This window comes from Myotis nattereri (genome assembly GCF_964212035.1).
Source record: "Myotis nattereri genome assembly, chromosome: 1".
In the NCBI taxonomy this organism is placed as follows: Eukaryota; Metazoa; Chordata; class Mammalia; order Chiroptera; family Vespertilionidae; genus Myotis; species Myotis nattereri.
In genome coordinates this window covers 13040330-13064421 of record NC_138075.1, presented here as the reverse complement: position 1 = coordinate 13064421, position 24092 = coordinate 13040330, and the positions used below count along the sequence as shown (strand labels likewise).

The 24092-nt window shown below is 47.1% G+C and overlaps 1 protein-coding gene across 3 annotated transcripts in view; it reads left to right on the top strand.

Moving 5' to 3' along the window:
- Window positions 1–24092, top strand: part of KCNK10 (potassium two pore domain channel subfamily K member 10) — a 118517-nt gene that overhangs the window by 87848 nt on the left and 6577 nt on the right. For 2 of the 3 annotated variants that reach the window (XM_081090554.1, XM_081090553.1), the window contains exons 5-7: window positions 15740–15926; window positions 20109–20251; window positions 22179–23942. In XM_081090554.1, the coding sequence (XP_080946680.1) occupies window positions 15740–15926; window positions 20109–20251; window positions 22179–22799 (951 nt within the window). In that variant the 3' untranslated portion in view covers window positions 22800–23942. Of the gene's footprint in view, window positions 1–15739; window positions 15927–20108; window positions 20252–22178; window positions 23943–24092 lie in introns of those variants that run through there. The other variant, XM_081090555.1, reaches the window with a different exon arrangement.

Genomic DNA, 24092 nt, shown 5'->3' with positions numbered 1-24092 from the left:
AAGTGCCATGTGGTGTTCTCTCAGGGTTATTACAACTTTCTCTTTGGCTTTCTTTTTTCTCTTTGCTTCTTGCTTCACTCCGCTTTTAAAATTTTTAATTATCCTCAGCCCTTTGATTCTGCATTTCTGTTAGGTTTATTTCTCTCCCGCCTACCCTTTGGAGATGCTTCAACCTCTTCTTCATGGGAGAGAAGGAAGAGGGCCTGTCCAGATGGCCATACAGCCAGGTGCCACCTGCTTCTGGGAGCCTCTCCCGGGGAGCGGAGGGCTGCTATGATCACCCTCTGCCTAGGAAATGCTTTCCATCTTTTCTACTTTTTTTTCTTTCAGTGAGGAAGGGAGAGGGAGAAAGAGAGATAAAAACATCAATGACAAGAATCATTGATCGGCTGCCTCCAGCACACCGGGAATCAAGCCTGCCACAACCTGGGCATGTGCCCCGACCGGAAGTCAAACCATGACCTCCTGGTTCATAGGTCGACGCTCAACCATTGAACCATGCCAGCCGGGCTTCTATTTTTTTTTAATTATCACAGGCCTTTAGTTTTAATAAGCTTCCTTTAAAGTGTCTTAAATTCAAATTCTCTCTTATGATTAGGGAAACAACAGAAAACAAGCCCATTGATCAGATTTTGTGGAAAGCTCATATTGACCAAACATTTAAAAGTTTGTCACAGTTAGCACTCTTTCCCGAAGTAAGGTCCTTGAGGATAGTATTTGGGGAGAAATCTGTTTCCACAGGGGAAATTGAAAGGCCTGGGCGTGTGCACTGAACACGTCACAGCCTGTCACTTCCAGACTTTCCCATGTGATGTTGACGGTGCTTCCAACCGTCCGCATCCTCTTCCTGCTCTCAGGGTAGGTGTCAGTTCTTCAGGGAGGTTTTATTCACTTCTCAGTGTGGCCAGCACCTGTTTCCCCTTCCATCACACCGTGCACACCCTCAGAATAGCATTCATCTCTCTGATAAGAGGTATGCGTTCGATGCCCGCTGTGCCCATCAGCCCGAGAGCTCTGTGGGAAGGGGTCCAGCCTGACCGGTCAGCAGTGCCTAGCTCAGGGCGTGGCACCCAGACCTGGTGAATGGATGAGCATCACTAGCTATGACCTTGTACATTTTGATATAGAAAATGACCTTGAAACCAAAAGGAGTACCGTGTGCAAATAAATGTCAGTGGAACAAAAAACAGTCTTAACCTTTGAAATGTCATTATTTTGATGAAAGGGCTTTTTAGTAGGGGAGCTGTCCACTGATAATGATTATTGCATGTGGCCTTTCTCTGCTCAGGAACCTTCAACTCATTAGGCGATGCCTGTAAGTGTAATTCTATAGATTTCTCAACAGGTTATAAAAAACTTCCAGAAGCTCCTTAAGCACAATACACAGTTTAATTGTATCCAGTGGTGCTCAACCCTGTAATACCAAAACCCACTCTTTTTTCAAAATTGGTGAATACATTTTTATTGATTGTACTAGGGTGACATTGGTTAACAAAGTATATAGGTTTCAGGTGTGCAATTCTAAAATACATCATGCTTATATTGTATTGTGTCCAACACCACTTTTTGTACCAATCCTTATTCATGACCTTTTACCACATTGAAATGAATTTTATATTAGACTAGAGGCCCAATACATGAAATTCATGCAAGGGGCTTGGCCCTCACAGCCCCAGCTGCCTCATGGCCACACCCATTGGTCATTCCAGAAGGTTGTTCCAGAAGTTCGTTCCAGAAGGTCATTCCACCATCTGGTCTAATTAGCATATTAGCTCTTTATTATATAGGATGGTGCAACTTGCCTACACAGCTAATTTTGAAAAATTCAACACTATTTTCTAGCTACAATATGAAGGAGAGAAAAAAAAGGAAAGTCACAATAAATAATACATGTTTCAGTAATAGGTGCTCGGTCATGAAACCCCAGAGGACCTTCTGAAGCAGAGGGACCCTTGCATCTATATGTAGAATGCCATAGCTCCCAACCTAGGCTGGTCAGGTGCATCAGATCCATGACTAAGATGCCACCAGGGACTTCCCCGTCAGTGATACGGAAAATGGAGAACAATCCTTGGCAAGGCTCCAACTAATCAATATTCAGGCTTTTCTCAATTTACGTAGGAATCATATTCTTGTAAAATTCAGCCTATATTGAAGCAGTACCAAACAGGTGTGTGTGTGTGTGTGTGTGTGTGTGTGTGTGTGTGTGTGTGTTTATGTATAAAAGGGAGTTCTCAGCTTAGGTATTATAAACATAAATTTTGTCCATGGGACATTGATAACTCATGCTAACGTTGGGATGATTCTCTGATTTGTGACACTAAGTCTTGTATTACAGGAAGTGCCTCTACCCACTACATGCCTGGAGTGTCCCTCCAATTGTGTGACAACCACAAACATCCTCACAGATTGACCCGTCTCTTCCCAGGGTGTTAGGATCTAAACAGGGTTATAAAAAATAACTTTCAGGAGCTCCAGTGTAACTTTCCAGAGTGCACGTACATGATTTTTATTCTCGTGTCAGTGGCCATGTTCAAATAGTCAAGACTCTCCCCTTGACTCAGTGCCTGTGGTATTAATATTCAGTCCAAGAAGTTCAGATCTTGTGCGTGTGTGGGATGTGCATCCCTGCGCCTCTCCATCACATGTGCTCTTCCTAGCATTCCACGTTACAAAATCCTGGCAGTTTATCTCTTGTGGGATGAAGAGTTTTGTCTTATATATCCTTCATAAAATAGTTTACCTTAAACAGTTACTCTCGTATTTTCTCTGGGTGCTAAAACAGAGGGAGCAGGTGTAGAAAAAACGCGCCATGGAGGGCACCCAGGATGCAAAGATAGTGCGACACACAAGCAGGTAAACAGCAAACCAGGAGGAGCTGGTTGATCGACAGGGGAACATGCCAGGAACCAAGACAGCCGGGAGGAGGACCCTGTTGCTTCACCAGAGGGTGGAGGGCTTCCTGCAGAGGCAACACTGGAATTTTGTTTTGAGGAGTAAACAAGAGTTTGGGAAGCATGACAAGGGGAAGGACATCCAAGCAGATAGAACAACCTTTTTTACAGGCCCAGAAGCCTCTGGCTGGTGTTTCCCAGTGGTTAGAGCATCAGCCCATGCACCAAAGGTTGTGGGTTCAATTTCTGGTCAAGGGCGCCTTACTGGGTTGCAGGTTCGATCCCCAGCCCCAATGGGGGTGTATGTGGGAAGCCACCAATTGATGTGTCTCTCTCATATTGATGTTTCTCTCTCTCTCTCTCTCTCTCTCTCTCTCTCTCTCTCTCTCTCTCTCTCTCCCCCCGCCCCCCTTCACTCCGTCCCTCCCTTCCACTTTCTCTAAAAATCAATGAAAAAAATATCCTCAGGTGAGAATTAACAAAAAAAGGCACAGAAGCATGGGCTGGTGCTATATCTGAGCACCAATAAATGATCCAGTCCCTTTGGGCAAGATGCAAAAATAACCAGCATTATACACAAGCCAGAGAGGGAAGGCAAGTGCTTGCCAACAGCAGGCTCCCAGCACTTTGCTCAGGAGGGAGGTGCAGGTTTCTGTAGGAAGAGGAGGCGGCCCTGGCAGCAAGCGGGCTGCCATGACTGAATTGGAACGAGGCTCCCTCCCAGCTCCCACCGCCACCTTTGGCAAACGTCCCTGGGATTACAAAGGCTCAGACAAGGCCCATCTCTCTTACTTTACTGTGGGGAATATCTACACTCATTCTTCTGGTTTTCCCTCAAGGGCATGGCCGTCACCCCTTTCCCCAAGAAAGGAAGACAAATTATATGATTTTCAAGGGCACTGTGCTATTTCTGGAGGGAACCACATGGTGTCTGTGAGCATGTTCGTTGTTTTCTCTTTCCCTTTTCTCCTCATGATTCCACTTCCTCTCCTCCTCTCCCACCCCGCCTCCTTCTCCTGTCTTCCATTGCAAACATTACAAAGAGAACACATGGTCATTGTGGAGACCTTGGGAAACACAGACGAGCACAACGAAGCAAATACAATCCCCTGAAAATCCATCATCCCAAGAATTCCACCACTAACGTGCCACTGATTATAGTTGTGAATTTTTTCTCTTTCATCTATATTTAGCCCAAATCCCGGCTGCTCCACTGGTCCTGCAGCAGGCCCCTCCCCAGCTCTCCTGTCCAAGGTCCCCTGCCCGCTAGACGTGTAGGGGATGTCACCCATGGCTGTCCTGGCCACAGCCTGTGTTCCCCATTAACTCCTCTGGATTGCCAATCACTGCTATAACCACCGACTTCTCTTGGTAATGCTGCCGGTCCCTCCTGCAGGGGCAGAGCCCTCTGCCTCAGTCGGGGGTTGCTACTGGGAGGAGGCTGGCACTGCTCCTCCTGTACTGCCCATCCCAGGAATGGACACAGCTCCTTCCGCACCACGGCCAAAATGAGCTAAAATTTTTGATAAGACTCTTCTGAAGATTAGGAATGTCAGAGACATTCAAGTGGTTAAATCAGATCCGGTTACAGTTCTGGCTGATCTTGAAGCAGAATTTCAAACGGGCCATTGGGGTGGGGCGGCGGGCGGGCGGCGGCTGTGACCCTGACCTGCCTCCAAGTAGCCAAGTCAGCTTACCCTACCTCCAGAAGACGCACTTGTGGGCAGGCAGCTTGGCTGAATTGTGAGAAACCAACTATTGTGATTTACACAGAAAAGAAAGCTTTTAAGAAGGATATTGGATCGTTACCAAATCCTTGGGACGGTTGGAGACCCACACTTGGAAGGCAGCCAGCTGAGAACAATGACCCAAATCATGCCACAGGCTGGTTGGCCCTGGAAGAAGCCACTGCAGTGTCTGCCTGCACAGTCAGCAGGGCCCACTTGGAAGACCCTACGGAGATGCAGTTCCTTCCTCCCCAGGAGGAGTGGCTAGTCTGTCTCCAACCCTAGCCCTCGGGGCAAGGAAAACGTGGTCCTGAAGGCATGCCTCTGAGGATCTCCATCCTTCAGTTAGAAAAAGCCCTTGGGATACAGGAGAGAGAAAAGAGGGCGAGGAAAACACACAGAAAATCATCGGGTGAATACTTCAGGACCAAGTCTGTCACATCTGCCTCCCTGGTCTCTGGTTTATCTATATTTTTTAGAGAGAGGAAGGAGAGAGAGAGAGAGAGAGAGAGAGAGAGAGAGAGAGAGAGATCAATTGCCCCCCCCCCCACACACACACACACACCCTGACTGGGGATCAAACCCACAACCTGGGCATGTGCCCTGACCAGGAATGGAACCCTCCACCTTTCAGTGCATGGGACGATGCTCCAACCCACTGAGCCACACTGGCCAGGACACTAGTGTCGGGTTTAAAGCCTGACTTAGGTCTCCACGGCTGGGGGAACCTGGTGGCATGCTTGTGTCCTTGCAGTGGGGAGGCTGAGAAAGTGGCTAGCGGGCATCCTTCAGCTTCTGCATTGGGAAAAGTTCTCTGTCTGTCACCAAAGCAAAGAAGGGGATTAAGATGATGGGCAGACAAAAGGAATGACCAGTGTCCTCTAAAGCGACAGTGCCCAGTCATCTCATTCGTAATTCCCTCACAACATGGCAATGGGGTGGTGTCATTCCTTAAACAGCATCCTTGATGGTCATGAACAGAACACTCCAGGCTGAGTGTCACCAGCATTGGTCCAATCCCACTTGCTAATCTTTCTTCCAGCCTGCGGGGAGCATCGGGAGGCCTCAATGTCCTTTTCTGCTCTCCTTGTTTCTGGTCCTCTGTGGAGAACTTTTCCAATGAGCCCATGAACATCCCTGCTAAATACTTTGCAGGGATGAATTCAACTAAAACTATATTCTAAAAAGAATACTTTTCTAAGAAAATATTATCTGCAGAGATGCAACCCTACCTAAGGGTAGACCACTCTGCCCACAGCTGCTCTCATTTGCATAGCTAAACAGCCCAGTCATTTCATGAAAGATGAACGTACTCTTTAGTCATTACATTAAACTCCGTTAAAAGGTTTGTATATAAGTTAATTCTTTTAAAAGGAAAAAAATGTACCAATTAACTAACCACAAGGATATTCATCATGTGTGTTCAGTAATCTAAATAAGCTTCTGTTCGATTATTCTAATCAAACCCACATTCTAATCAAATTCATTCTAATCAAATTAAAGAACAAGGCTGCCCTTAATAATGGCAGGTGAATGATAGATGAATAAACACAGATGGGTTACGTATTCATTTATTTGTCTCTGGTTCATGCACACTTAGAAACTGAAATTTCCTTGGACATTTGTATGAAACTTGAGTGAGGTGCAAAGAGGACAAGTCTATCAGGATGTCAAGATAGCCACTCTGGCCCAGCCGGTGTGGCTCAGTGGTTGAAGTCTAATATTACTCTAGTCCTCTGACACTAGAGAATATGGCTTCTATCTCTGGACAAATGGGGTTCCTAATACAGCCCAGAATTAGACAGGCGATTACTAGAAGCACTCACTTCTTGAGGGCGAGTTGTTCCCAAAAGGAGGGCGGGGGAGAAAGACCCCGTCCTTGGCTCCTTGGCCAGAATAAGAGGCTGAGTCCGTGTGTATAGTGGGTAAGGTTCTAGGAAAGAAGCATCAGGGTGGGAGGGAACGTTTATCCTGTTTGGTGGAATATTGTGCCTTGACTATTGTGGACTGCTTGGACAACAAACTTTGACTTTGAACCTTTATTAGCCAGCAGAGGGAGAAGAGTGAGCACCTTTCAGCTGTCTGTAGCACTGTGACTGTAGTAATATTTTGCCTGTGTGATGAGGGGAGCATTTTAGGGTAAAGCCATTGTTCAAGTGCTGCTGACATCTGGGTAAAATAAATTTGGGGTTTGGGTGCGTGAGCAGCTGGGCAGGGCATTTATCGAGTTGCCAGGAGTTATGCTGTTGATCTGGCTCATCACGCGGTGCCCTCTTCCCCCACTCCGCTCCTTTCCATGGGTCTGCCTTTCTCACCTCATCGAGAGAGAAAGATCATTCTTCAGCCAAGGTGACCTCTAGATGGTTCCTACATCAGTGCGATTACTTATGTGACGTAGTTTCTGATTGCTTAGCTAACAAAGATCCAATGACCATCCATTGCACTTGGCATATTTGTGTGTTCCACATGCCGGAGCTACAAGAATATTCCTTTCTTCTCTCTCAGGTGATGTTTTTAATCAGTGGTATGTCATTCAGCACTAACCTTTGTCATCAATAGCCGGACCAGTGCTGGGCACCTAGGACAGCGACACAAAACATGTTTTCAGCCCTAGACTCAGCCATCTCCTCCCCCACCCACCCACCCACTTTGTGTACAGACTTTGTGTGCAGGATGAAGGATCTTTTTCTTTTTTAAAAAACTGGTGTGTTCTTTGCAACTATGTGCTGACTTAATTGGTTGAATTTTGAATGCAAAATCTTGTGCGTTGATAGAGTATTATTTTCAAACTAGTGGCCCAGTGCACGGGTTTGTGCACATTGAAAGGAAATTAATTAAAAGAAATATTTTAATATCGCTATTCACCCTTTCTCTATAATAGAAGTATCATAGATGAAAGAAAATTAGTAAAACATATATGAAAATAATATATAAATTGATTAATAAATAAACAATAACATGATATAAGAACAAAGAAATTATATAAAACACAAAAACATGATATAAAAAGAACATTGATAAAAACAATGACTGATAAATTGATTAAACTTATTCTAATATCTCCCTGTATAACACATTAAGAGTAAAAACACTTTCAGAGTGCTTGAATGATTTCCCTTGTGAAGTATTTACAACTTTAACATCACATGCTCTTTGAACTTGAGAGAAAGCAACACACGCGTGTGATTGGTGCCAGCAAGAGCTTTACATGTATCGTGCATGCGCAAGTCAAGATTTATTTTTAAATTGCCAGTGCATGCCATATGTACCGGCTGGTCGGTCGGTCGGTTAGACGGAAGTATGGTCAGTCACTTAGCCTTTTATATATATAGATGTTAAAAGCCACTGACTTTGAGAACAGAAAACTTTCCAAGATTTTAATTGAGGTGTTCCTGGAGTGGAACAGCTGAGAATTTTTATTGTTTGTGGATTTAAGGTTTTATCCATCCCAGATACACCTATATTGGCATTTCAGTGATAAAAGCAATTTAATAGTAATATGAAAAGTGTTTTTCAAAAACTGCATGATGATACCAGCAAAATACTGAGTTGGCCAATGTTAGAGAGTCAGATGCTAGCTATAACTTTATTTTTTTGTATAGCTACTATTTATTTGTGTATTCAGCTTTTCTTTTTTTTTTTTTCTTTTTTCTTTTTTCCCTTTTTTTTTTTTTTTCCTAAATACATTCCATTGACTTTTTACAGAGAGGAAGGGAGAGAGACAGACAGTCAGAAACATCGATGAGAGAGAAACATCAATCAGCTGCCTCCCGCACATCCCCCACTGGAGACGCGCCCGCAACCCAGGTACATGCCCTTGACCGGAACCGAACCCGGGACTCCTCAGTCCGCAGGGCGACGCTCCATCCACTGAGCCAAACCGGTCCTGGCGTATTCAGCTTTTGAGTAGGACATTTCCCATAGTCTCCATGGAGATTTTGCTGCATGATTCTCACTAATGTGTGGTTACAGTATCTCTACCATGGGGATTATATGCAAATGGCATTTTAAAAGTCTCCTTGCCCTGCCCAGGTGGCTCAGTGGGTTGGAGCATCATCCCATTCACCAAGAGGGTTGCAGGTTCAGTCCCCAGTTGGGGCACATGTAGGAGACAACCCATTGATGTTTCTCTCTCCTCTCCTCTGCCTTCCTCTCTCTCTCTCTCTAAAAATCAATGGAAACATATCCTCAGGTAAGGATTATTTTAAAAGTCTCCTCAACACAGAAGGCCAAGAGACAAATGAAAACATTCTCAAAGTCACTAATCATCCAAGAGATACAAATCAAAACAACAATGCAGTATCATCTCGCACCTATCAGAATGCCTTTCACCAACAAATCAACAAACAACAAGTGCTGGAGAGGATGCAGAGAAAAAGGAACCCTCTTGTACTGTTGGTGGGAATGTGGACTGTTGTGACCAGTGTGGAAAAGAGTATGGCGTTTCCTCAAAAAATTAAAAATGGAACTCCCCTTTGACCCAGTAATCCCACTTCTTAGGAATATATCCCAAGAAAACAGAAACACCAATCAGGAAGGATATATGCACCCCTATGTTCATAGCAGCACAATTCACCATAGCTAAGATTTGGAAAGAGCCTATGTGCCCATCAGCAGATGAGTGGATTAAAAAACTGTGGTACATCTACACAATGGAATACTATGCTGCTGTAAAAATGAAGGAATTCTTACCATTTGCAACAGCATGGATGGACCTGGAGAGCATTATGCTAAGCAAGATAAGCCAGTCAGAAAAAGATAAATATCACATGATCTCACTCATTGGTAGAATATAATGAACAATATAAACTAATGAACAAAAATAGAGCCAGAGTCATGGAAGCATTGAACAGACTGTCCAACCTATGAGGAAGTTGGGAGTGAGGGGATAAGAGATCAACTAAAAGACTTATATGCATGCATATGAGCATAACCAATGGACACAGATGTGAGGGGGGCCATGTGCTGGGGGTTGGAGGCTGCTGGGGAGAGGTCAATGGGGGAAAAAAGAGACTGATGTAATATATTAAACAATAAAGAATTTAAATTTCAAAATAAATAAATAAAATAAAAGAGGAAATTTAAAATGTAAAAAAATAAATACAAAGTCTCCTCATAATCTATGTCAACGGTTCCCAATCTGTGGGTCACGATCCCTTTGGGGGTCGAACGACCCTTTCACAGGGGTCACCTAAGACCATCGGAAAACACATATATAATTACATATTGTTTTGGGGATTAATCACTATGCTTTAATTATGTTCAATTTGTAGCAATGAACTTGGGGGTCACCACAACATGAAGAACTGTATTAAAGGGTCACGGCATTAGGAAGGCTTAGAACCACTGATCTATGTGGTGCTACATGGATATTTGTTGTGATGTTGAAAGTAGTATTAGAAGTGGCCTATTAAAAAGAAATATTTGTGGAAAACATCACAATTTTGGAAAATAAAATCAATTCTTGTGTGAGGCAGTTCCTACTATCTTTCCATTTGGAAAAATTACTCTCAGTTCAATTGTATTACCCTGGCAATATGTCTGCATTTCAACAAAACAAAACTGAACCGTAAGTGACAGCTGGTCATGTCTACCTCCTGTCCTAGGATCTTTATCCTGGTATTTTTATTTTTGTAAAAAATCTCCAATGTCTGGCTAACCATCACAGCAAGTGCACAATTTCTCACCTAGACACAACTTGGATAGCTATTCTCAGAATTCTAAGAAACCACTTAAAAGTGAAGAAAAAACGCATGGTCATTGGAGAGGGGATAAAAATCAAGTAAAGAAATAGCCCACAGGTGAATGGAAATATACTTCCCCTCTAACATAACTTGTGGAAGTAAACAAACACAGGCAGGGCGTATGCTTCCTGAGAACTGGACATGAGGCTCAGCCCTCTGAGGTCTGAAACTCGCCAACACTTCCAGAATGGTCCGCGCATACATCCCTTCCTCGAAGGGGCCTCTTAGAGCTGGCTCCCCTGCCTCCTGATTAATGATGCTTATTTCTCTCTGACATAATTGCATGTGTAATTTTGAGAATTAAATGAACCCCACAGAAGGTAGGTTTCGAGTTCTTCAAAAATTCCTACTGTTAACATCAATGGGACACAGGAAATAGTTTTGCATACTACTGTTTGCACAAGGAGATGGAAAGAAAACATTATCTAATCAACAAAGTGGGAAAACAAGATTTGGACAAATACGCACAACAATCCTATCACTTCTGCCCAAATATTTTATCAAACCATCTTTTCTGGGATAACAATTTTGTCAGTCCAAGAACACATTAGCTCAGTCAGATCTGGACTCTCCCCCAAGGTTTTTGCCAGCGGCTCTGCTTACTGGTAAATAAGCAATGAGATTTTGCCTAGCAACCCCACCTTGGAAACGCAGCTGGATTCCCTAAGTGGTGGGAGCGGTGGGGGCGGGGCGAGGAAAGCCACGCCCGCCTCTCAGGTCCCTCTGCAGCGGGTTCCTGATGTCACCAACATTATCTGCAATTCCTGGCAGTTTCAGAAGGATGATCAAGATCTAGGGGGAAATTAATTGAAAGGCAAATAAAAACTGCTTTCAAGATTGTGAGCTAAAACCATCTGGCAGCTCATTCTGGAGTCAGCATAGAAGAACCAATGAAGACTTTTCTCTTATTGAAAATGAAGTAATTACAATGAGAAAGTGTATCCAGGAAGGGACGACCAACAGTGACCTCCTAAGCTAAACAAAGATGATCTTAAGCCAGCCCTGAGGGAACATGCCTTAATAGCAACGGGCAGCATCCAGTCTGGGACTGTCCACATCGAAGGAAATATTTGAACTTTGACATTAAAAACAGTTGCCCTGGCTGGTGTGCTCAGTGGTTAGAGTGCCAACCCACACACTAAAGGGTGATAGTTTTGACCCCCAGTCAAGGGCACATAGCTAGGTTATAGATTTGATCCCCAGACCCAGTTGGGGAGAGTGCTGGAGGCAACCAATCGATATGTCTCTCACATGTCGATTCTCTCTCTCTCTCTCCCTCTCTCTCTCTCTCTCTCTCTCTCTCTCTCTCTCTCTCTCTCTCTCTCTCTCTCTCCCTAAAAATCAATGGGAAAAATAACCTCAGGTGAGGTTTAACAAAAAATAAAAACAGTCATTAGCGATCATTGAGCACTTAGCGAGCACTGTGCTAAGGGCTAACACACTTATGTAATCTTCCAAACCGTCCTATGAGGTGGATTCTCTTTCTCCACAGAGATAAGATGCACAGAGGAGTTGAGACACTTGTCGGAGATCGCTCAGCTGTTTAGTAGTGGGGACGGGATGTGTCTAGGCAGCCAGTCTGCCCCAAACTCCAGGTCCTCAAACACCACTTTACAGTATATCTAACAGTTGCAGGGCCAACCAGACTAAGAAGCCCAAGATCTCTGAATGAAATATAAGATAGTCTATGATTCTATCCTGAAAGCCACCGTTTCAAATGTTCAAATAAAGCAACTTTTTAAAAAAATATCTAGAGGGCAGAAAGAACACAAGTATCTAGAATAACATATATTGCTAAAAACCCTACACCACACCTCTTCCTTTTATACTGAAGTATGGGTATTCACATTTACACACACACACACACACACGCCAGACACTTGATTTCTTAAGTCCCTAAAATACCCCATTGATTAAATTCTCCAAGCCCCTGAGCATCACTCCACCGTGTCTGGAGGAAGCAGTCCAGGGACAGACGGACTTGTTGGCTTGGGCAGTGAGCAGTGCTGACACGTGTACCTGGCTCAGAAACTCTCCAGCAGACAGTAGGCTTTGTTACACACCTCCCTGTCTGCCACCAGACCAACCCCATACCTCTGCCCACACCCTGGGGCCTAAGAGTGTCTCCAGCTGCCTCCAGACTTGCCGCCCTCCTTCCCCGACCTCCGCCTCGTTTCATCTGCAGTTGCATTCACATCCTAATTTATGACTTAACAGGTGTCTCACAAACATTTAATTCGCTTTCATTTCATTATGCGTTTGAGGAGGACGACTTATAAGTGGGGCGGGGAATGGTGTTCCCATTGCCAGCAATTAATTAACCTCTGGTAAGATCTCTTTTGGGGCTCTGGATTTTTGCTCATGTCTGCAAACAAAACTAGGCTAATCATAACTACCTTCCTGGATTCTCAGAGGGGCTCAGCTGCCCCCACAGGGTCCTCCTATAATAGCCAATATGGAAATTCATACAATGGGTGAAACATTCCCTGGGGTTCTCAGGTCATTTATCCTGACATGATACTTTTATTTGTGGGGGAAAATGGTATTTCATGTACAGTTTCGAAAATGTCAATAAAATATCTTTTTTTTCCCAGATGGCTTTTCTGAGGGATGGGCACGAACCCAATTATTGTTCCCTGTTCTACATACTGACTGTCCCCTGGGGAGTTAGAGCACATGGCTTTTTTTTTTTTTTTTTTTTTAATAAAAAAAAGATTGTAGTTTTGTAGCTTTTCTTATGCATGTTTGGGGAATATATATTGATCCAGGAACTGGAGCGTAAATAGTGCTGACTTAGACTGGTGCAGATAATATTCTCCACTATCACTGTTCTTACTCATTTCATTGCCCTCTCCATTCTGCTATGTTGACTATACCTGGGACTTCGGGACCCCAATCAAGTGGGGCTGCTTTTCGGGGGGTTTGATTACAGGCAAGCGCAGCTTCCCCCTCTTCAGCTCTTGTTCATTGGAGCTTTCCAGTGAACAGGGAGCACCCATGTTTATCCCCAAATATCAGCGGGGAAGAGAAGGGTGGGAGGAAGGGACACAGAACTGTAATCAGCCTTCCCGGCTCTGAGACCTAGTCATTTCCTTGGCTGTCATTTTGTGATGGAGCCACGCGGCCGATGGTTGGAGAATCTCTCTTAACCATGTCTGTCCTGGGAAACCTGGCCCAGGTGTCACTGCCGGGACGGAAGCTTCAGAATTCCTGAACAGGTGGTCCAGCCACAACTTTGTATTCTCCATCTTCCTTCCCAGAAGGGAACCAGTGGCCTCTTCCTCATGGAGGCTAGTCTGGTTTCTGTTGTTAGGGGATGGCTCTGGCAACTTTGAGCTGGTGAGTTGTTGAATGACTTGAAAAGCTGTTTCTGGATTCTTCATTACTCTCTGGACTGAGTTAATCACCTCAGAATCCTATTTTCAGCTCTGCTTAATTAGCAGCAGCATCTATGCAAGCCCCTTCACCCCTTTAGCTTCTGTTTTTGCATCTGTAAGTGAGGTTTGTGAGTGCACGGGTCCCTGCACTCTGAGCTGTCTGCCTCCTAATTCACCAGGAGGCAATGGCTGGAAAAAAAGATCACCTGGTAAGGATTTCCTGCACTGACTGCCCTCCACGTGGTGGACTTTCACAGAAAATCAATCCAGGCAGTGTGGCAAGGCCTGGGCACTCTGGTGTTCACTATAGATTTATGACGGCATATTGTTTTGATGAGGTTATAATACTAGGGTCTCCCAAAGACAGTCTCTGGTGCCAATTCTGGCAGCTTTGAGACCTTCAGGATCATTCAGCTTGGAGGCAATGCCAAGGTTTTCGGTGTGTATTCAAGGGGAACACCACTGGTGCCTCTAACCCACCTCTGGCCTCCATCAGCGTCCCTCCCCTTCCAAATGCACTTCGACCTCTTCACTATTGACTCCTTCAGAAGCTGATGTGAGCTGACGTGCCTACTACCCAGTTTAGACAGTGACCCTGCCATCCTGACTTCAACTCCTGCCCCGACCCTTGTGTGTGATACAGCAGCAAACACGATGACACAGCACAGCTTAGACACGTGTATTTAAAGGAAAAGTATAACTGTCCGACCTCAGCCGGGAAAGGAGGGTGAGGACACACACAGGGACTTGCCTAGGGTCTGTCACAAATGTGAGTGGGGATGGCTGTGTATTTTCTCTTCAGCCAAACATTCTGGCCTGTTTCAGGTCAGTTTTTATGGTGTTGTGTTGTGTTTTGTTTTGTTTTGTTTTTAGAGGGGGTGGGAGGTTAGCAGCATCATCCCTTTTTTTAAAATATATTTTACTGATTTTTTACAGAGAGGAAGGGAGATGGATAGAGAGCCAGAAACATCGATGAGAGAGAAACATCGATCAGCTGCCTCCTGCACACCTTCTACTGGGGATGTGCCTACAGCCAAGGTACATGCCCTTGACCGGAATCGAACCTGGGACCCTTCAGTCCACAGGCCAACACTCTATCCACTGAGCCAAACCGGTTAGGGCAGCAGTATCCCTTTGACGCAAGGGAAACCAGGGAGAGACCCTCACCAGCACTGTGCAGAGCCCCAAACCCGGCCGCCATGAAAACTGGCAGCAAGCCCCTCTTGGGAGTTCGTTACGTTTTCCACCGGTGAGGAGGGGAGACAATGTCTGGCTGCACTCATGAGCCACGCAGAGGGCAGCTGAGGTCTGAGCCCAGCGGGCTTCCTTGGTCGAGTCCATGAACCGGCCTCCTGGCGCCTGGGAAGCACCCAGAACACCTGAAAACACCTGCGTGTGCATTCTTGTAGGGGAAGGTCCACGGCTTTCATCAGATTCTCTCACAGCTGCCCCTGGACGAAGGGGGGTTAAAAGGCACCGACAATTTTGCTCATTAGAAACCACACATGAATGAACTTGTCCTTCTCTGACTGGCTTATTTCACTTAACATAATGCTCCGGGTCCATCCATGCTGTCGCAAAGGGTAAGACTGACGAACAAACAAAACAGAAACAGACTCATAGAGAACAGACTGACAGCTGTCAGAGGGGAGGGGGTGCGGGGCAGGGTGAAAAAGGGGAAAGGATTAAGCAAAAACTCATACAGACAACAGTACGGTGATTATTACTGGAAAAGGGTGGAGGGAGGGGGAGGTAGAAGAAGAGGGTAAAGGGTGGGGGGGAAGTAAAGGGTGATGGAAGGAGACTCGGGATGGTGAACACACAATATACAGATGATATATTTTAGAATTGAACACCTGAAACCTCTCTGATTTTATTAACCAAGGTCACCCCAATAAATTCCATTTTTAAAAAGCCTCTGACAGAAGACATTTTCTTCTGTATCTCTGGCTCCAGGGCGATGAAACTGACTTGTCTTTCTCCTTTGCTGTTCCCAGAAAAAGCAAGTGAGTCAGACCAAGATCCGGGTCATCTCCACCATCCTGTTCATCCTGGCCGGCTGCATTGTGTTTGTGACGATCCCTGCCGTCATTTTCAAATACATCGAGGGGTGGACGGCCCTGGAGTCCATTTACTTTGTGGTGGTCACTCTCACCACGGTGGGCTTTGGCGACTATGTGGCAGGTGAGCACCCCGGGCCTCCCAGTCACCAGGGCCCCCGTGGGTGGTGGAGAGGTGGTTGGCGGTGCTTTTCAACACCATGAGCAAAGGAGTTGTGAGAGAAGCGAACGGCAAAGGCCCAGTATCCCCGCTGCTGTGCACGGGCTCATTTCAAGGCCGTGGTTCTCTGTGATCTAAGCAGCATCAGGCTCCTGCTGTGAGAGGGAAGGCAGCCTCTTCCTCCCAGGATGCATAGCGCCCTTATCGTCATATGAATTATGCATGAGTGAAATGAATTTCTCATTGAAGTTGGGGCTTCTGAATTGTATTAAGGCTCCTTGGATCCATCGATAAAGGCTATATTAGCAAGCAGCAAATGTGAAACCCTGAAGAGATTAGCACAGAGCTGAGCCTGCAAGGATCTGCAGCTTAAGCTTCCTGCCACACCTGAGGTGAGGGCCGTTGTCCCTGCAAAAGCTGTCCAGGGCGTGCCCACAAGGCTTAGGACTCAGTTGACAACTGAGATCAGAGCTGCCCGCTCAGGGAACAGAGTGTTAACAGATTCTGCATGAATGTGGACAGAAGCAATAGCCTTCAGTGTGAACATAAATGCCCATGGGCTGGGTTTATGGAAGCCAAAGAAAACCACCATCACTTTCCTCTAGGGACAGAGAGAGCTGAAAATGAGGTGGGATCCAGCCTCTTACAAGTGCCTACCACCTTCCCAGAGTGTGGTAGGAAGGCAGGAACAGGAGGAGGAGGCCACCCTATCCACTCCTAATGGGGTAGTTCCAGGGAGCCAGCCCACTGACCGATCCTTCTTTACTCCAAGAAGTGAGTGCTTTGCGTGAACACCTCCATCGTAAGTTCAAAATGGTGGGTGGTCTATGTGGCCTTGACCAGTCCCCAGGTCAGCAGCAGCCTGGACAGCTCAGGGGTGCACTCCCAGGCCGACTGTCCTTCATCTGGCATTTGATCTTGGCTGTGCCTTGGGATCTCCATGGCATATGGTGCCCACGATGACAGGGACCTGGTCCTTGGGAATCTGGGAAACAGGAGAGTCTGGGGAGGGGGATGTGGAGGCTCCTCAATAGGTCAGTTCTGTGATACAGATAACCAGCACAGTGACCTTGTAGCTACTGCAACCGGCCAGGCTAAGATTGATGTCCCCACTGTAGAAATAGCAGTTTCAATCTGTCTTCCTTTCTATTGACTAAGGGCTAAGAATTGCAAAGTTGAAGTGATTGAGCATTGTGTATAAAAGCCTGGGAGCCCATCAGTCTTTCCTTATGCACAGCACTCAACCCCTTGTGCAATTCCTCGCCTCGGGGGACAGTCCCCTGGTGCCACCTGACTAGGGCCTGACACAGAGAAGCAGAGAAAAGGAAGAGGAACGATTGTCCAGTTAATTCCTTAGCATCCTCCGGAGCTCGTCCGTGGGGAAACCCACCTGAGGTCCCAATTAAGGCTGTCGTGGCAGCTGGCGTTTGGAACCATTTCACAAACATCTTTACGTTCCCCCCAAGCGTAGTTTGCCTCAGAGCACTGTGCTAACCCCGGGCTGCCTGCTAGAGGGCCCTGCTCTAATATTGTTCAGTTCAATCTGTCCATCTGCTCATCTGGGGCGCAGATAGCAGAGCCCTGGGAACATGAGATTTTAAAACTTCATGGCTTGTATTTATCTGTGTTAGACACCATGGACTGTGAGCACTTAGCACAGACCAGCACTTGACCTTACCTTTACTTACCTGGGAAGGGCGTGGCCTCCTTAGTCAAACGACTGGTCCTGTTTCAATTCCCTTACTTACCACTGAGTACAGAGTCCTATTTCCTCTGTCCTGAGGTCCTCACAGATAGGGATCTCTTATCACAGAGCCAGCTGCAATTAGGCCAGGCCCTTCTCCAGGTCCCAGGTCCGAAGAATGCATGCCTTAAAAGGCCGGAAGCTTTTCACAACCTTTTTGGCAATGCTCTCAGGGTGACAGGGAAAGATGCCCGGTTGTTTAAAAAGGTGTACTAACAAGAGTTGATAGTTGCTGTGATTGAACAAGGTATCAACTCTATTAAAAATATAACTGGAGCACCGATCACCACACAGGTTTCAGTGCTGGTTTACTGGGTAGCTGACTCACTTTAGGACAGAGAACATTATAGCATTTCACAGCTCTGACTGGGAGCACAGGGAAAGCCCCAAACTCTGGACAAGCCGCTGATAAAGAGGGAGAAAGGTGATTAATGTGCTGCTCGATAGCGCACCCTAGTGACAATCCTGTTGGATGATGGTGACTGGACTGGCTAAGGTAAATATTTGCTCTCAGATAATAGCCCCAAGGAAAAAGCTCAAAAACCACTTAATGTTGCATGAACTCCAGTAGCATCCTAGAGAAAGCTGCGCAGGGTGTGTGTGTGTGTGTGTGTGTGTGTGTACATAAAGAGGAAAAATAAAGCCAGCTTAACCAAACCACTAAACAGAGGGGGTCTGGAGCCCTTTAGCAATGTTTGGAATTCTAATTTTAATAAATGGCAGTAGCTGTTGAGATCTCATGGCTGCATTGAAAAGTGGGTTGCCAAAGGAGAGGAGGGTTAGGGGACTGGGAGAAAGAGGTGAAGGTGTTAAGAAGAACAAATTGGTAGTTACAAAAGAGTCACCGAGATGTAAAGTACAGCATAGGGAATACAGTCAATAATATTGCAATAACTATGTATGGGCATCAGTTGGGTATTAGAAATATTGAAGGGAACACAGTAAAGTACATGATTGTGTGACCATTAAGCTATACACCTGAAACCAATGCAAAATAATATTGAAAAGAAGCCATGATTGGGAAAAAAATATTTGAATATATTTTTATTGATTTCAGAGAGAGGAAGGGAGAGGGAGAAGGAGAGGGAGAGGGAGAGGGAGAGGGAGATAGAAACATCAATGATAAGAATCATCATTCAACTGCCTCCTGCACACCCCCTACTGGAGATCAAGCCTGCAACCTGAGTATGTGCCCTGACCGGGAATCGAACCATGATCTCCTGGGTTGTGCATTGACACCAAACCACTGAGCCACACTGGTGGGGTGAAAAACATTTGTTAAGTGGGTTTGGTTGCATTGAGAAGAACCACAGGCCATAGCACCTGGCCCGCTGCTGCTATGATACCGTAAAGAGTTCAATATAGACTCAGCGATCTAGATGAGGTTACAACCATGACCCAGTGAGAAAGACTAGTTATCACTCATCATGTAATAGCATAACTACCGGTACATAGCTAATGTCAACTGTTTTAGGAATCACCGCCTGCCTGGTTCATTGGGTAACACATCTCACGGAGTGAGAACGAGGCTGACATCAATTATTTCATGGAAGGTCCCCATTTCTTTCAGTGGGGGGGCTGGGCTTGGAACCTATTTTGCTTGGTTGCCTTTGGCAGTGCCTGAAGGAAGGCTAGAATAAATAGGCTTATTATTTGGAACAAATGACTGGTAGGGTCAACGTAACAACCATTCAATGCAATCAGGCAACTGGCCCATTTGAGTTGATGGATTTTTCCTGTAATCTCTATTTATAACAAAGGGATTGACTAGCTGGCCTTAAAGGTCCCATTTAGTTCTAGCATGGCTGTGGTGGTTCTAATTACTCAGTTTAATTGACCCTTTGGATTAGCATCATGTAAACACCAGCCTCAGCATTAAATCACTATGGCTTGCATCAAAGTGTCAGGAATGCCATAAAGTCTAAATTTGCACTTAGCTCTTGGTAAATGCGTGTGCGCTGAAGAAGGAAACGGTTTCATGACTTCCAAACCATGAGGGATGATTAAATGGTGTGTTTTTTTTATTTGTATTACATTTAAAGAGGTTTAAGAAAAAAGCAATTGACAACTGGGCCTGATCTGTTGTCCTCTAGCTCTAGTCATTCACTGTCAAGCTCAGGGAGAGAACAGGCGGATCAAGCTGGCCACGGGCATATTCTGCTGTGGGTACTATGGTTAGTGGTCAAGAATCACAGGGAGTTCAGCCACAAGTCAGGCTCCTTTAAGAACAGGAACATCTTTTCCTTGTCTTCCAACCCCCACCACATCTCCTGTACAGCAGGCCTAGCGTCTTGGTGTTAGATGGTGATGGGCTGGCATCTCCGCTACATGGACCAGAATATGTTTGCTCCGCAAAGACCCCGTGCTAGACCCTGCTTCCAGTAACGTTTCGTTGTTTTCAGGGGGAAATGCTGGCATCAATTACCGGGAGTGGTATAAGCCCCTCGTGTGGTTTTGGATCCTTGTTGGCCTTGCCTACTTTGCAGCCGTCCTCAGTATGATCGGAGATTGGCTACGGGTTCTGTCCAAAAAGACAAAAGAAGAGGTAGGACCCCTTCCAGATTCTACGAATGTTCCTGAGGTTAGATGAGCTCGTGTCAAGAATCTCCTCTCTCTATTCTGTGGGCTGGAGTGTTTCTTACTCAATGGAGGGCTCACAAGGCTTCCTTGTTTGGGATCATTACCTAAAAGCCAAGTGAAATTGAATAGCAATTACTTGCGGATCCTTTTTTGGCAGGTGAGGAAATCTGGTGACTCAGTCACCAGCCCACAGATCCTGCAAAGAACAGTAAACAGCAACTTCGTTTTAAAAAAAAATGGAATGAAAAGGAAAATATAGAACTCGTCAGCAGAGGGAGACTGTGGTCGAGGGAGGTGTGCAATTGCCCCCTGTCAGAAAATGTATGGGGAGGCGTCGAAAAATCATAAAAAGCTTCAGAAAGCCTGCCTGTCCCTCAGGTCACAGGGCCTGAATGGAAGTGCACTTGAACATCATGAATCTTCCCTGATTCTGAGTGAGGCTGAAATCACTGAGCAGCGGCCAGCCCCGGGGAAGCGAACCCAAGGGGCCCCTTTCACCTGTACCCCCTCCTGGCGGTCCCATCTGTGGAAAGAAGTATACCCCAGAGCACGCAGCCTTGACTCCCGCAGCTAAACGTGCGTGCAAGCCTACACAAAGGCGAGAAAAGGAAAGTCTGGGAAGGAAAGGCAGATCCTTTGTGAGTTTAAAAAACAAAAGTCCATGTAGTTCTTCTAGGAAGAGGGGGAAAGAAATGAGAACGGAGGAGGCAAGGGAAGGAGAAGGGAAGAAGTAAAGAAAGGAAGGGAGATTAAAATAAACAAAGAAACAAACAAAAAGAGGGGCAGCCTCTTGAAGAAAGCTGTGTACTTCCCGGGTACAGCCATTCTGCATGCAAGGGTCCAGGAGAAGGTTGCTGAGTGGAGAAACTGGCCCTCTCACTCCTGGGCACAATGTCGTTCTCCTGGCCTCCAGAACCCTAGCAATGCCGTCTCCGCCCAGTCTGAGCCCCCAGGTATCTAACTGGCCTGCTAACAATCAGCTATAAGGAAAGAGAACGTGCCACATACACACTGACTTTCCTCAGTGCCGAAATCTGAGTTCCTCGTCCGTCCGTCTGGGAAAACATGGTGCTTGTGCTATGTGCCATGCTGAGTAAGAGCCCAGAGATCTGATAATGAGCTTCATGCAGAACTGGACTCTGAGCCTGCCCCCTTCCAGCTCCCCCACCGAGGAAATTTGGTTATCCGGTGCCCTGGGTGGGGGGGGGGGGGGGGGGTTCTTCTTAAACCAGGATGAGCCTGACAGCACATGGCCACAGCATGGCCCACATGCAGGGCGACCACAGTCCCAGCTTGCCCAGGGCTGAGGGCGGACCTAGGATACAGGACTCCCCCTTTTAAAATCAGGACAGCTCCAGGCTGACTGGTCACCCTCCCCAGAGAGGCGTCGGAGGGACGGGGAAGGGCAAAGGACTTTCTGAAAATCTGCTGGTGGCCAGGACTGAGCTAGTGCACGTCTTTCTCTGACATAACACTGAAAACCATCAGCTAGAGGTGACTGCCCCAGGAATGTCCCAGGAATGAGACCATCCCGTGAAAAGGCGGTGGGCACATCACGGGAACCCTGCAGGCCTGTCCAACTCAGCCCGCTGCCCTCTCCCCGCAAGTGCCGCCCGCCTCTCTCCCAGGCCCATCTCCAAATCCCAAGCCTCCCTTGCTCCCCAGCACAAGCCCCTTCCTGAGCCACATCAGCCAGGAGCCCACCAGCGACGGGTACTTAGGGGGGAGAGATCAGGGCAGAGGCAGCCTCCACCCCCGGCCCTGGGCGTTTGCAGCGCCCCCTCTGGGCCTTCCCGTGGGGGACACCCCAGGGCGGTGGGCGGTGGGCGCTGGGGGGCGCCCGGCAGAGCGCGATCTCTCAGCGGGCTGTTGCCCTTTCTGTGTCCCGCCAGGTGGGGGAGATCAAGGCCCACGCGGCCGAGTGGAAGGCCAACGTGACGGCCGAGTTCCGGGAGACGCGGCGGCGGCTGAGCGTGGAGATCCACGACAAGCTGCAGCGCGCGGCCACGCTGCGCAGCATGGAGCGCCGGCGCCTGGGCCTGGACCAGCGCGCGCACTCGCTCGACATGCTCTCCCCCGAGAAGCGCTCCGTGTTCGCGGCGCTGGACGCGGGCCGCGGCAAGGCCTCCTCCCAGGAGAGCATCAACAACCGGCCCAACAACCTGCGCCTCCGCGGGCCCGAGCCGCTGCACAAGCACGCGCAGGGGGCCTCCGAGGACAACATCATCAACAAGTTCGGGTCCAGCGCCAAGCTCACCAAGAGGAAAAACAAGGACGCCAAGAAGGCCTTGCCCGAGGACGTGCAGAAGATCTACAAGACCTTCCGCAACTACTCCCTGGACGAGGAGAAGAGAGAGGAGGAGACGGAGAAGATGTGCAACTCCGACCACTCCAGCACGGCCATGCTGACCCACTGCGCGCAGCCGCCCGCCGGCTTGGAGAACGGCATGGTCCCCGCGGACACCAAAGACAGGGAACACGAGAACAACGCGTTGCTGGAAGGCAGGAGCTAAAGGTTCCGGACACCCGGGCTCGAGGAAGCGTTGTGTGTGTTTTTATATTCACCCCGAGACACGTGCCTTAAACAGACTTCTCCTTAGTCCAAAATTACATAGCATTGGAAGATAGATTTCACTGTGCCATAAAGGACTGAGAAAGTTTGCTCTGCCAAAAGGGATCAAAGAACAAGGACTCCGCTTCGGATGAGCCACCGCGGGACACCCGGGGAGCGTGTGCACGCGTCGGAGGTCACGGCCACCAAGTGTCAAGGCCGAGTGGCCGGTGGTGCTGTACCCCTGGGCAGCGCCGCCCTGGAGGGCACATAGACAAGGGCAGCTATTCCCTAGACCAGCCTTCTGAGAGAAGCAGGTTTGTCTTTTACACGGAGTCTCACTTCCTGAGCCTACCGCCCGTGATGTATGCACACCCAGAAGGGGACCGGATTGGGGGCGACCTGGGACCGGTAAGGAGGGTTTGTGTTGACATTTGGGCGTGTTGCTCTGAGCTTGAATTCGGATCCAAGCCACGCAGCGCATCCCTAGCCCTTCTCAGCTCCAATGAGTGCTGTGCGGGGCCTGAGAGGTCCCGGGATTTGTTGGAAGCGGATCAGAGCACACGTATTCAAAGGTGCAGTTGCTTTCCTCATCACAAAAGAAGAAAAATAATCACAAACATCGCACTGTGGATATCACCTCAACCAAGGCCAGAAGCCTACTGAACTTGGTCTTTCTCACGGGGGTAGGTAGTCCAAACGGACCGGCAGGCCTTGGTGAAACTTCAACCTCAACCGCTGCGTGGTTAACGGGCAAAGAATCATGCCTTTTCCTCAGTGGGTGCAATGGTGAAATAAACTGGTTTTGAAATGTCCACGTTCACTTTTCTGGTGGAACTTCGGTTGTAACCTGCTTTGATAAGAGGGGGGGAGAAAGTACCAAAACAATTGCCTTGCATGATGCCAGCGGCTTGCTGTTCTGTCTAGCTGATCCTAAAATTTTATAAAAATGGGCATCCTGCATGTCTGAGACACACCAAGGGGGACCATGGCATCATTCCATCTCAGGGCTTTTTGTCCCTTGGGGTGTCTTAGGGTAGACATAGTTACAAGAGCCAATCTTGCTATCTCCAGGCTGGAGGGAAACTAACCCCTCAACCAACCCTTGTACAAGAAAACTGAGTCGTTTTTGTTTGCAGTTGAAGTGCCATTAATGCCATTTTAAAAAATAATACTTAAAAGAAGTATTTCAAATATTTTGCCTTTACGTTTGGGCATTCCTTTAGTTTGAAAGCATTCCTTTTCCTTGCTCGTT